Genomic DNA, 13,617 nt, shown 5'->3' with positions numbered 1-13,617 from the left:
GTTTCTTCCAGTTTTTTATTTCTTTTTCCCTTCTTCCCTCCTTATCACCACCATCTCTAGTCAAAAAGACATAAGGATGGCAGTCTCCAAAGTAGAAATCTTTGTTGGACATCATGATATGGACAGAGAGGAATATTGTGCAGGTGGTCAGACCAACACTTTTGCAATACTTTGACAAAAAGATACACTAGACTGTCATCAGGATGCCAGGAGGGCTTGCTTTAAGAATTAGCTAAACACCAGACATTCTATCAACCTAATTTAGAATCAATCTTGCTTTTTAGTGATGATAATAAACTTGTACAAACATGAGATTCATTTGTATATTTTAGCATTTTATTTCAGTCCCAGAATGCAAAACCTGACATTGGAATCAGTTTGATTTTTTTGGTGATTGAAGATATTAAGCACTACAAGAGCATTGAAATTTCGATCTGATTAGGATAAAAATTCCTCAGGATCAAAACACTTCTTTTTTTTCCCCCTACAGTTTTACTAATTGTGTGCTACTTGACATTGCAGAGTTATTCCACAGCATGATAGCAAAATATGTGAAGTGTATTTTACTGTTAGAAATTATCAACTCATTCTATTTGTTTTTCATGTGTTTGAGGTTATTAAGAGAGTAAAAAATTATAACTGATGTGCATAAGTTAAAAGGGTTAGTTCAACTACAGCTGGTAGGCTAAAGCACTAAGCAATATTTTGTAAAGCAATAGGATTTTTCTCCTGAACATACATAAGGAAATAATGAATATATAACTGATTTAAAAGCAGACTGAGGGGGTAATACCCCTCAGAAAACAGGTGAGCCATGAAAAAGGCAAATGTGGAATAGTTTATTTTCAGAAAGACTGGATTATTCTAACCACTGGAAACCAGATAAAGTAGGTCAGAGGGAGTACTACCAAACATACTCATCAGAGACTTTTGCTTTGTGGGAAATGAACTGCCCTGGCTCACTGTTCCTAAGAAACTGAATATCTTATAGCTGTAAATCAAATCCTGGAGAAATAAGATATTTTCTATGCAATAGCTGAGGACAACACATATCTTTTTTGTCAGTGTCAGGTTTCTGAATTAAGACCTCAATTAGTATTTCAAAATGAAAAAGCAAATATTATATACTGATATATACATTTGACAGTTTTCTTACAAGCAACATATTCCTTTACAAATGGTGGCACATTTTCCTATATTTGTCCAAAAGTATATTCATGGCTGCTTTCAGAGGGCTTGACCTTTATACATCCTCACATCTTTCTTAATGACCTTCATTGAACTGCAAACGCAAGTACTTGATATTACCGTTCAGTGAAGATCATTAATTTTTTTCAATTAAATGGAAGACACATACTCCTACAGCATATGACAACCATTCACTCTTAGGAAGAAATGTTACACAGAGCTAGGGACTGTATCTGAGCCACAGTACAGCTAGACTTGCAATATTTGAGGGGTCAGATTCAAACACAACTTTTCGCATCTCAGCCAGGTGCTGGGTGTCAGCTGAGCCATCAGCTGAGCCGCGATGCTGGACTGTGTACAGGCTGTTAGACTACAGCACATTTTAACTACAATCTCCGTGAAAGAGACTTGATTTATGACAAGTGATACCTGTCAGGATTCTACCAGCAATTTATACAACAAACACAGCAAAGATGAAGAAATGAGAAGTTTCTCTAATTTCTGAAACCATGAAGCATTATAAGATGGGAAACACATTAATAAGCTAGAATTGTAATACCAAGCAATTGGCTGGGGGATTTGTGAAAAAAGCATGATCACTGAAAGCTTGAATGAAGCAAGATAGAAACAATATCCTTCTTCTTTTTATTACTGTTTGAAAAAAGCTTATTCTTCAATAACTTGTGAGATCATCACTATGCATTACTGTTTTGGGATAGATGCACGCATATGTGGAGGTAGAGTAAAAATGTTATTTTATTAATCCACAAGGACATTAAGCTATAAGTAACATAAATCTCAAAGTAGAAAACTAGACCCCACTGAAACTATTTTTTGTTATTTACTTCACTGGGGTCAGGATTTTAGTCCATATACATTTGCTTTTTTTCAGGGCATAATCCCCATGTCTACTGAAAACAATGAAAGGTTTTACATTGACTGTGATAGACCTTTCATTAGGGCAGAGGTTCCCTTACAAAGGACTGTTGTCACTGCTATAGTCTTGCAGACCTTCTTCACCATTATACTTGTTATGGTCACATTCCTGAAACGGCTTTTGTCTTCTTTTATCTGAGATAGAGTTAACAAGGTCTGTTTTTCAAAGTTTCTAATGGGCTGCTATGATCTGAAGCCATCAACATCCCTCTTGATTTTTTCTGTGTGATTTTGTGTAACATTTTCTTCTTTGCTTGTTTTCCTCTTTGATGTCTTTGAATAACCTGGATGAGAAGGCAGGATGTACTGGTCTTACTTTTCCATTTTTTTTTTCTGATATGCTATCAATGAATAGGCAAGAGTAGCAATTTTATTTGTGCTTCTTTTTACCTTATATCTACCATTGCAATTTGGGATTCTTGTCTTAATCTTTAAAAATTATTTTATCTCCTTTATAAATCTATCAGGTTTTTATATACATTCTGTAGTAAAGGTTTTCTAACCTTTACTTTAGTTTCCAGATCTTGAAAACATTGCATACTATTACTTTTTATCCACTGTAATCTCAAGCAATTATACCCTATGTAGGACTGGCAAAACTCCTGCCTTGTCTATTTTGGGAAACAGCAGTTGTGCTGGGTCTTACGTTCTACAGCCAGCGTCTGCAAGTTCTTGAATTTTAGCTTTTTTATTTTTTATTTTTTTTTTTTATTTTTTCCCACTGAAACAGGACAAGTTAATATGAAGTATTTGGGGGTTTTGTGATTTCTTTGCCTTGGTATTTCTACAAAGTTCTTTTCCAAATGCTAGAAGAATTGAGCATCTCCCTGAGCAAAGATATGAACCACTTCAGCCTTTGTAGGACTTATAATGGGCAAGTATACTCACCGAGCTATTCCCAAGCCTAGTTTAAACTTCAAGATCATTCATCCAGAGCATGTGTTTGAACAACATGAAAAGACAAATGCAAAGTCCTGTACCTGGGACAGACTGACTCTATGCAATGATACAGGTTGAGGACTGATTGGCTGGGTAACTGGCTAAGCTGGAAAGGACCTGGTGGTCCTACTGGACAGCAGGCTAAGCATGAATCATCAGTTTGCTCTATGGGCTGAACTAAAAAGAGGATAACCAGTAGACACAGAAAGTCATTATTTCCCTTCACTAAGAACTCTTTAGGTTGCATCTGTAAGAAAACACACAAATCTGGGCTCCCCAGAACAGGAAAGATAACTACAAACTTCAGTGAGCTCAGCAGAGGGCCATCAAGATGGTCAGGGGTTGGAGCACTTGCCTTGTAGGGAGAGGCTGTGGGATCAGGCCTGTTTAACCTCAAGAAGAGGTGGTTTTGTGGGACTTAACAGCATACCTGTAAGGAGATACTGAGAAGATGCAGCCTTGAGTTGTGCAATCAAAACAGTGAAATTCTAACTGGACAGAAGAAAAAAAAATCACTGTGATCATAATTAAGCCCTTAGAAAGATCCTTGAAGGTTTTCAAGACCATCAGTATGGAACTCTGCTGTGCTGAATGCTGATAATGGGAGGGATTCCCTCTGTTTATAAAGCTTGTAATACAGACAGCTAAAGCGGATGATATACAGTGAGAGCAGAAACTGCTACAGTGAGGTGAAGTGATCTTCTAGAAGCCACTCCTGTGTCTGGGGTCTCCAGAGTCCTAGTCCACTGCTTATACACTGGACCACACTGCACTCACACTGTCTGCATAGATCTCTGAGTTTTCTGAAGATGAATGTTTCATAAAGCATATTGTATTTCAGAGAGAAGTGGTCATTCAGAAGATTAAGGTCTTTTTCAAATGGGATGTTCATCTCTGCCAGGTGGTATGTTAAGTCTGAGTCATAAATATCTTTTATTTCCTTGGTCAGATAGTGCAGTGGAAATGCAACTTGTCATTTTTGACTTCCAGTTTCAAGAGCCCCCGGAAAGTTTCTGAATTTGCTCCTTCATTTTTAGCAACTGCCATATCCTTCAGGATATTAAAAGACCAAAATATAAGTTATGCAAAATTACATTTTGTTTATCATTTTGTATACTTGATTGTTCTGACCCTGTCCCCCCCAGAAGTGCATCTAACATGACCTTATGTCAAGTGCACTTTACCTTCTAGAAACTTGAGGGACTATTTTAAAGCTTTAAAGAGCATGATAATGTTTGTGGCTGCCATATATTATCAGACAAGTGGTCTCTGCTGTCCTGCTTCCAGTAGAAGTTATCCTCCTATCTCCCCTTGCAGATCAAGGTACTTAGGGACTAAAGATTTATACTGCCTTCTATCATAGTTGTATTTTTGTCCAAGAACTAATTAAAGGTGGCTGGATTTTGGTTGCTAACCTTTTATTAGTAAATGCTAACAGGACACAGTGCTGGGATTCTCTAAATTCTATACATTGCCATTATAAAGATGTTTGGGGAGCACAGCTATTCAAATCTGGGACTCTGTAAGTCCCACTATCCAGTTCTATTCAAATCTGGGACTCTGTAAATCCCACTATCCAGTTGTGGATAGTTTTTTATGTTGAGAAAAACACACCAGTCAATCATAAATGCAGTCAGGCACTGAAACTTCCAAAGAATTATCTGGCTTCACTGCAGGCACAGATAAATTAGAGATTATGGGCCTAAGTCTCTTTTCGTACCAGGGTAAATCAGGAGCACCATCACTGAAGTCAACAGATCTCAACAAGAAAAGAATTAGGCCCTATGGCTTTTAATAAGAGGAATACAAAGAGTTTAATTACAAGGAATCACTCTGAACCTCCCTTCCCCCATACACAGATGTGCACACCCTTTCTTGTAAGGTTTGTTTCTTGTAACATTTTTGTACTTCTTTTATGCACATCCCAAACAGATACTACCAGTGTGCAAATCATAGGGGCTTAGATGCTACAGGCATGGGGGCCATTTAAATGTAAAGGCACTGGGTGGTTAAAACACTGGTGGAGCTGTAGCTCAGTTCTATACTGAACAACTTCTCAGTTCTATACTGAACAACTTGGTGATATCCCAAATATGCTGTGGTTTTTGACTTCCATGTTATGAATCAGAAATTAAAAACAATGAGAGGAGTTCATTTTCTGTGCTAGAGAGGGAGTATTTCACCTAAGCAATACTTCTTTGAGGGATTAAAATAATGCACAACACATGTAAATGAACAGCTGCTGGAAACCTGGAAACTCCAGTAATACAAATATAATTTTTTATTCCCATGTACATGAACAATGTTATATGTCTATAGAAAGATTTGAAAATAAGTGATATGGAAACTTATGTTTGAGCCACCCTCTATGAAACCCTGTGATTAAAAAAAAAAAAAAAAAAAAAAAAAGTAGCTGCAAGATGGAGACCCCCAGTCATGAAATATAAATAATAGCTGAGGAACAATCTGGTGTTGTACCAGATTATTTTGATAAAAATAGAAGTACTTACAGTCTAAGTGACTATGCCTGATGCCTTCCACATCTTCAGCATGAATGAAGTGATAGCATCTCTTTCCTACAATATCTACAGGGGTCAGATCCATGTAATCACTAATCCTAAAAAGGAAAAAATACAACCTATAATTCAAGAAGGAAAAGAATACAATAATTGTCAAGTGACTCAGAAAGTGAAATCTGCAAAACAGTTTTTCACCCCTATAGGAATTTTGTGAAGGCTCAACCATCAATTTGAATGCAATATCTGTACAAACAAGACACAGCCTTAAAACAAATAAAGAAAAGTTTTTAAAGAAACCTTGAAATCATGTAATCCATTAAATAAGTGGAAAGTTAAATTTTAGTGCATATTCTTCCCACAGCATAAAACCAAGACAATTCCATGAAATTGTAAAGCATTTGTAACAATCCCAAATCCTCATTAAAAGACCAGAACTATTCAAGGTTACATAATAAAGTAAAAACATGTTACATTTATACCAAATGATTAGAGACACATTTCATTTCAACAGATTGGTCTTCTATTGGGTATATGCATGAAAAAGCTCTTCAACCATTTCTTGGCACCAAGTCCAAACTGATATTTCAAGGGATATAATTTAAATGCTGAGACATACAGATGCCTCAGGGTGTTATCTTTTTTAGTCTAATTCATTTGGGAACTCAGCTTTCACTCTGGGCCCTTTCAACTGGGACTTTGTTGTTCATTGCACATAGAGACTTTAAAATCTATTCTGCAGAACTTTGTGTGTATGTGTGTGTGCCTCTGCCTGTGTACATGTGTGTATGTGCATGTAAACTTTTGTCATTTAGTGTCAAGATGTCAAAATCCTTAAATGCAGTATGGAAAATAAAACAATTGAAAAATACCTTGCTCACAACAGCATTTAAAAGTATGTCTGTTTTCTAGAAATGGAATGTTATTTTAGGTTTTAAAATATGCTGTAATGATTGGGGTTAAGCTCCCTTTGCAGTCATAAGACATAACAGCCATCCATTTAACAGAGTTGTAAGGAACTCCAAACATCTTGATGGAAGCAGGCAGCTGAAACAGCAGGAGTGTGATCCAGAGTGCAGGCCAGTGAGGAACTGGACCACATAGGTCTGAGAGGCTCCCAGCAGGCAGTGGTGGTGAGGGACTGACTAGCTAAACGGTCTCAGACAGAGAGAACACAAAGACAAGGAAGACTGAAGAAGGAGGAAGGAGGTATTAGATAGCACTACAGCAGCACTTGTCCAATTAAACTCCCCCCCAGAAACATCACCGATGGAGCAGGTGGACTCAGATATACTAGCAAGAATTGTCAAATCAAGTATGGTGCAAAACACAACAGCCTTGTCCCACTTTCATGACAGAGCATGATAAAGGATGTGCACTTTTCATGCCTAGTAGTTCTAGCACTTAACCAGATGTGAGATATGCATCCAGGGACATCCATCTAATGTTTAGCACAAACCAGAGCTGAAATGCATCTCTTCTGCCTTCTTGGAGAGGACACTATTTACCAGACAGAGATGTCTGGAATGATGGTAGTAGGCCTCCTGCTAAGTTACTCCATTTTATTTGCATAGTGAATTAGGGGCTGGTCAACAAAAGACCTGGGATCTCTGACCAGTAATAAGAAACCTCATCAGAGGGAACAGAGCCTGAGAATTAAAGGTTACTGTCCCTGGGACTGTATATATATAAATATATATTTATACTAAACTAAGTGTGTAAACAGTACCTGGAACAGGAACCAGAACTCAAGCCTCTCCCCCTCCCATCTCTACACTCCTCACTGGCACAGTTTGCTGCCTCTTTGCCTGAGGAGGTGGCTCTGCTTTAAGATCAGGGAGAAGAAACGCCCCCCTGCCCAGCCCAGTACAAATGGGCAATCTCCTGGCGGACAGAAGCTCTGTCCTTGTGTGATTGTTCCAGTGGTTTTGGGGAGAGAAGGATATGGCAGCTTGAACTGTCACATTTTTGTGAGATAGCAGCACAGGTATGGAGAGCTAGGAGAATGGAAGCAGTTGTCCTGTGAAAGGGGAGAAGCAGGTTATGCAGTGGCACAGCCACGGCCCTGTGATGCACCCAGGCTGTGGGTGCTATAGTCTGCAGGGAAGATGATCATTCTGCTCTTCGCTGTGGTAAATTTGATGCAGCTTTATTTTGTTTCTCTGTTGCAGCATGTTTGTGCAAAGCCTTTACAGTGAAAGTTCACTTTAAAGTGAACAAAGCCAGGCAACTGTGGAAGCAGATTCACAAACACTTAACTTTAAGAATAATATTAATAAACAGCTGTTCAAAACAGACATAAGAAGGACAAAGGGTGTTTTTAGATTTAAAAAAAAAAAAAAATTGGAAGAAAAAACAGGAGAATATGAAGATATAAGTGATGATATAAGCCATGACACCAAAAGAAGGAAAAGAAACTGCATCAAATAGGACACTCATGTGTATATCAAAGATGGAAAAACTGATTGTTCACAGGGAGAAAAGAAAGAAACATAATGTATCTTAGAGCACTAGTTGTGAGACAGATCCTAAGCCCTCTGACAAAATAAAGCAACAGGTTGATCAGTAGGAATTTGGGTCTGCTGAATAGACAGACCTGATCCTGCAAAACATAAGCACAGGCAGATCAGTGGTTCCAATGACTTACAGGACTATTAATGTAATTGAAATTTAAAGATAGGGATATGTGCTTTGCTTAGTAAGAAACAAATTGTGCAGAGCCTCGTAAGCTTGAAGCTCTCTATGCAAGATTCTGCACATCTTAAGGAACTGCTGTCAACCATTGTCATGACCAAATGGCCAAACCCCTTGCATTTAGGATACAGAGTGGATTATTTCTTTTTGGGCATGTATTAGTAGATATGGCTATAGAAGTCCATGTTAAACTGGGCTACAGCCTCTCCCTAGATGGTCTCTAATCACTAACAGTTGACAATGAAAACACAGAGACTGATGCTGTGCTCTAGCAGCAGTCTCTTTATTTTGGTTTCCATTTTTTTTCATAGTTGAAGAACAAAATATTAATTGATAGCAAGCACCAGTGTGCTAACTGATCTTGTCTCAAAGGGAAGCTAACTGTTGAGTAGTTCCTGCACCGAGTTCTGGATTCTGATGTAGATCTCTTCATTCAGAGGAAAGTAACAAGATGCACCCAAAGACTTGAGTAATGTCATTCCTGCTCCCTGCTGTTGCAAGCAGGCAACCACTTGGAAAACTAGAAGTACTATTGATCTCACCCCTGCTGATCCAATGGTCCACTGTGAGCATTTATTTCAGTTAAGTAGCATGGCTTCTGCTCCTTACTCCTGGTGGCTGCCAGTAACTCCCCATTGCTCCATAAATAGTGCTTACAGCTTCCCCAGCATGGATCTATTTTTCTCTATTTTCATCAGTGTTGCACTTGCTTTACTGTTGCACCACAAAGAATTTCCCTGCTGCCCCCAGGCGCCATGAGTCAAGCCCATATATTCAGGACAGGATACTTAAGCTCCTTTTCTATAGCCCCAGAAGAGAGATCCCAACTTCCCTGACTTGGAGAATGGCCTTGGCAGATGCCCAGATAATTCATCTGACAGCTTCACATCAGCTGTTCAGTTACTTCTTTCCCTTCTTTTGCCCTTTCCATTCCTCCAGCTTTAATAGCCTTATTCTACTTTGTACCTGCTATGAAATCCAAGACCTGTTAATCTAACACTCTTTTCCATCAGTGGAAACCCTGCTGCCTCAGTGAGCTAACGTTCACCTCTCAGCCCTGGCAGAAGAGTTTCTACTATTTGAAATTCCTTTTATAATTTTAATAATGTTACCACCATGGCTTAAAATATAACTATTTTAAGATAAATTCAAGTACCATTGTATGCATTCTATGCTACCATAGCAGGTAAAATCCATCACGGACAGGGAAGTGACTTTATGATGTCTTTATTTTAACTAATGAAAAACATTATTAAGCTCAATGTTTTCTTGTATAAGTCAGCTAACTTACCAGAGTATACCACATTATCTACTCTTTCTATGTTATTACCAAACAAAACTCCATGTCTGATGCACCTTAGGTTTTTCAGTGATGACTTTCTCAAGTCATCAATTATATAGTTTTATCGCTACATGACAGTAAAGGAAAACTTTGAGAACAATGTTTCATTAAAAAAAAAAAAACATACACAATATAGGGTTCATAAAAATACCAAACTAACATCAGAGAAAGTGTAAATCTTTCTAACGCAGTCCAAAAATTCATACCACACCTGACTTGATGAAATAGTTCATTTTTCACATTCATTTCATTCCTGGCATTTTTTTGTTGAGTTTGCCAGCAAAGGTAACAGTAAGTGCAGGTGATTTTGTTAAAAGGAATGTGTTAATTAGGAACTGGACAGATACCAGCAACTCATTTTACAGAGTCCACTGATGAGCTCTGCAGTAGAAGCAGTTTTCCGTTACTAACAGAGTAGGTCACAGTCAAATCAAAGACTAAGGCTAAAGGTTTCTTCTAGATGCTACTGCTAAACTCCTGAGCTCTTTCACCAGCAGCCAGATTATACAGAATCTAGAAGCTCATTGGGTAGAATCACAGGCAAAAAGCCAGCCCAGACTTTAATACTGTTATCAGCTTTCTCTGTGACTTTGTCCAAATCACTTTCTATGTCTCAATTTCTCCAAACTTCTCCAATTATATTCTCTTTTAGAAAATACGCAGACAGTGTTCTCTTTAATAGCCAAGTAATATTATTACTAATATTATTGTGGCTGTTTAGCAACATAACAGCAAAGATAACCTCATAATTGAAACCCAAGATTATTTTAAATTGTGTAAGGCCCTGATTTGACAAAGCATTTGAGTTTATGTTGATGTGCTATCCTGAACAGAGGTATTCCATTATTGTGCATACCAAAGAGCTTTAACTATTAATTCATAATATGCTGTGGATGCTGTCACAGGAAATGTGTGCCTGAGTCATCTTGTTCTAGTTTTAGATGAGAGGTCTTCATGACCCAATGTTTTTGGCTGCATTACATTCTTCTTTTCCAATCTTTCTCCCGTATCTCAGACTTCCATTAACAGACCCAGACTTCCTTATTTTCCTTCTCAGATCTCTTCACTCTGCTCTATATACCTATTTTGTAGATTTTTTTATTTTTATTTTTTTTTTTCTCAGGGCCCTGAGGGCACCAATAAGCATTGAAAGTCTTGACCAGGCCCTTTGGGGTTTCCCCCACCCTTGCCAGACTCAGGTCCCCACATCAGCCCAGAGAGGCTGCAGCAGGGCCTGGCTCCAGCTCTCCACAGCCCTGCCCTGCCTGGCCATGGGTCCCACTGACCCCAGACCAACCATGTGCCCATGTCCTGGCCTGGTCTCGGCCTGACCCTGTTCACAGTGAGGTGCATAGACCTGGGGCTGCGCCAGTGCCACACTCCTAGTGGGACAGGCCTGGCTGCTAGGCCCTGCCCTGATAGACCCGCATGGGGAGCGCCCACTGGTCCTGGTGCCCTCACCACAGGCAGCAGACAGCTGAAGTTAAATCCTGTCTTGTGCCTTCCTAGATCACTCACCTCTATCACATCAAACATAGCCTTCCCCAAACAACTCCTCATCACCTGTTCCCATTTCACTGCTGCCTGTCCCAACATGCCCTTAAACAAGTTTATTCTACAGTTTTCCCAACTCTTAGCAGCAACAGATCCCACCTCTCTAGCTTACTATCTAGGCCATCTGTGCTTCTGTTCCATTAAACACTAAGCACAATGTGTTGTAATCTGAAAATTTGTTCAAAACCAGAAAACTTCAGGGAGCAAGACTTGTGGAGGGGAGGTCAGGGGAGCATAAAGAAAGCCATACAAGTCAGACCAGAAGTCTAGCCCTGAATCATGCCTCTGATAGGGACAATGGAAGATTGTAAAAAGCAAAGAAAACTTAGAGGAAGCTTTCCTGATCTATCCTTCCCTGTTTCAGCAACATGTCCTGCAAATTATGGTTTCAAATTATTCTTTATCCTCTAAGAATGCAAGGTACTGAAGGTGATGACAGTGAGAGTGAATCCAGTGCTCTCATACAACACCAGGATGACATTGCAGGAGTCACAAATTTCAAAACTCTTTACCAAGCCAATAGAATAAAGAATACACGCAGCTAAAGCAAAGAAAAAAAGGAGCTAAAAGCTGTACCTATTTTCACAGTAAATGATATTGAGGTCCATATTCACACGAGTGACAAACATGTGGCAGTCAATCCTGACTTCATTAATTGTAGGAGGTGGTAAAGCATGAGCAACGACAACAAGTCCCATGATTTGGCTGGGTACTGTCCGTCCATGAGACAGTGACACTCTCAGACGTAAGCGGCCTGTTATATGAATCACCTGGAAAATAAAAACAGTAAAAGAAACCCCAGTGAATTCTGGATGCAACTGTGATATCAGTTTCTTTTAAAGGGTAACATTACTATACCCTACAGAGCACTTATTACAGCCAAAAATTGTGATAATTAACTGCCAGTGCTAGTGCTAGCTTATTAATATTGGCTGTCTACATGTTCTCATGACAAAAAAGAAGACAAGAACATAACAGGCAAATGGTTCACATTGATTAAATAAAAGCTCAGAACTCCTGTGCTATTGATTTTTGTTTTGATGGTTGTTACAGAAAGAGAAAATAATAATTAAAAAACAAACAAACAAACAAAACAAACAAAAAACAAACAAACAAACAAAAAAAAACACACTAGAAATCCAACGAAAGGAAAGAGAGAAGGGGAGAAAATTGAAATAATGAAGGTAGAAAGGAAGCATTAATTTCCTAACATTCAGAGACAAAATGATCAGCAGTTTTGAAACTTTTCCAGAATGGATTTAATTGAATTGCTAGTCACCTAACAGCATGGACACTGCTCACAGTCTTGATTTACTTCTTTATGGTTGGCAATATGAGAAGCAACAGTGTACAAGTGATCAAATTGTTTTGCCGCATGGTCTTCATGCATCTACGACAAGGTTTTAAAGAGTTGGTAGAAATATGTCTTTGCTTAATGCACTATATATGTATTGAGGTGCTGATGGTCTCTCTCCCTATTCACAAGATAACGCCAGAAGATGCCCAGGAGATCCAGTTGTACTCCTGGAGAGTGAAAGTCTAAGAACGCTGCCTGAAATGGAATAAGTTGAAACTCCACATAAAGAATAACCCCACCATTCCAGCTTCACTCCTTCAGGAGTTCTACTGTGGAAAAAAAAAAAAAAAAAAAAAAGGGAGAGGGAGTTGTTTTTACAATAAAATAAAAGGACCAATAATAAAAGCAGCCAGCTATCAAACTGAAAATGGAAATTGCAGTTCCTGCACTCATGCATAAGAGAGTCATAAGAACTCCAAAGTAAGTTGGAGGCTTTCTCAGATTTTCATGCTCAGAGTGTGTTCCAGCATCAACACAAAAAACAGGCTTACCCATCACTAGGATCACACTTTCACTGTGATCCCAGAGTTGGTACTCAGAGGTCTACAGTTATGTTGCTTGTTACTGGTGGAGGTGACAGAGACGGGATGTAGTTACATGTCCACTGATACTCAACTCACAAAGACAGCAGCCAAGCCCTTTGCTTACTTTTGATGAGACTGATAGTTAATAGAAAGTGAGAGAGAAGAAACTTTTCCATTAATAAGACTGAAAACTACATAGTGCATCCAAATTCAAATCTAATCCATGCTAGCAGATCTGTGATCTAAGTCTTGAAGTGACCCCACTGCTCCACCCACCACCTTAATTATTAAAACATCTCCTTTCTCCACTATTCTACTTTTTGGCTCCTGCCAGTGTGGTGGATCAGAATAAGAAAAGTGCTTATCTGTTGTCCATTTCACTTGCAGGTTTCTGACCACCCACGTTGGAAGTAATTATTATTTAAACTCACACTTAATGCACCTTCCAAGAGCAAACTATTAGCAAACTATTCTATGAATATTTGAAGAAGTACCTAAAGGCAAGGATGCAAAAACACCATTTCAAACACACTTTTTTATTTTATTATTATTATTTTTTTCCCTAGA

The 13,617-nt window shown here is 38.7% G+C and overlaps 1 protein-coding gene across 3 annotated transcripts in view; it reads right to left on the bottom strand.

Moving 5' to 3' along the window:
* The window catches only part of NPAS3 (neuronal PAS domain protein 3), a gene marked incomplete at its 3' end in the record, with an annotated part of 610,700 nt that overhangs the window by 16,900 nt on the left and 580,183 nt on the right, over positions 1–13,617 (bottom strand). For all 3 annotated transcript variants that reach the window (XM_082761139.1, XM_082761140.1, XM_082761138.1), the window contains 2 exons: positions 11,746–11,939; positions 5,574–5,680 (listed from right to left, as the gene is read on the bottom strand). In XM_082761139.1, the coding sequence (XP_082617265.1) occupies positions 5,574–5,680; positions 11,746–11,939 (301 nt within the window). The remainder of the gene's footprint in view (positions 1–5,573; positions 5,681–11,745; positions 11,940–13,617) is intronic.

The sequence above is a fragment of the Aythya marila genome (assembly GCF_965140915.1).
Source record: "Aythya marila genome assembly, chromosome: 5".
In the NCBI taxonomy this organism is placed as follows: domain Eukaryota; kingdom Metazoa; phylum Chordata; class Aves; order Anseriformes; family Anatidae; genus Aythya; species Aythya marila.
This window is presented reverse-complemented; position numbering and strand designations above follow the sequence as displayed.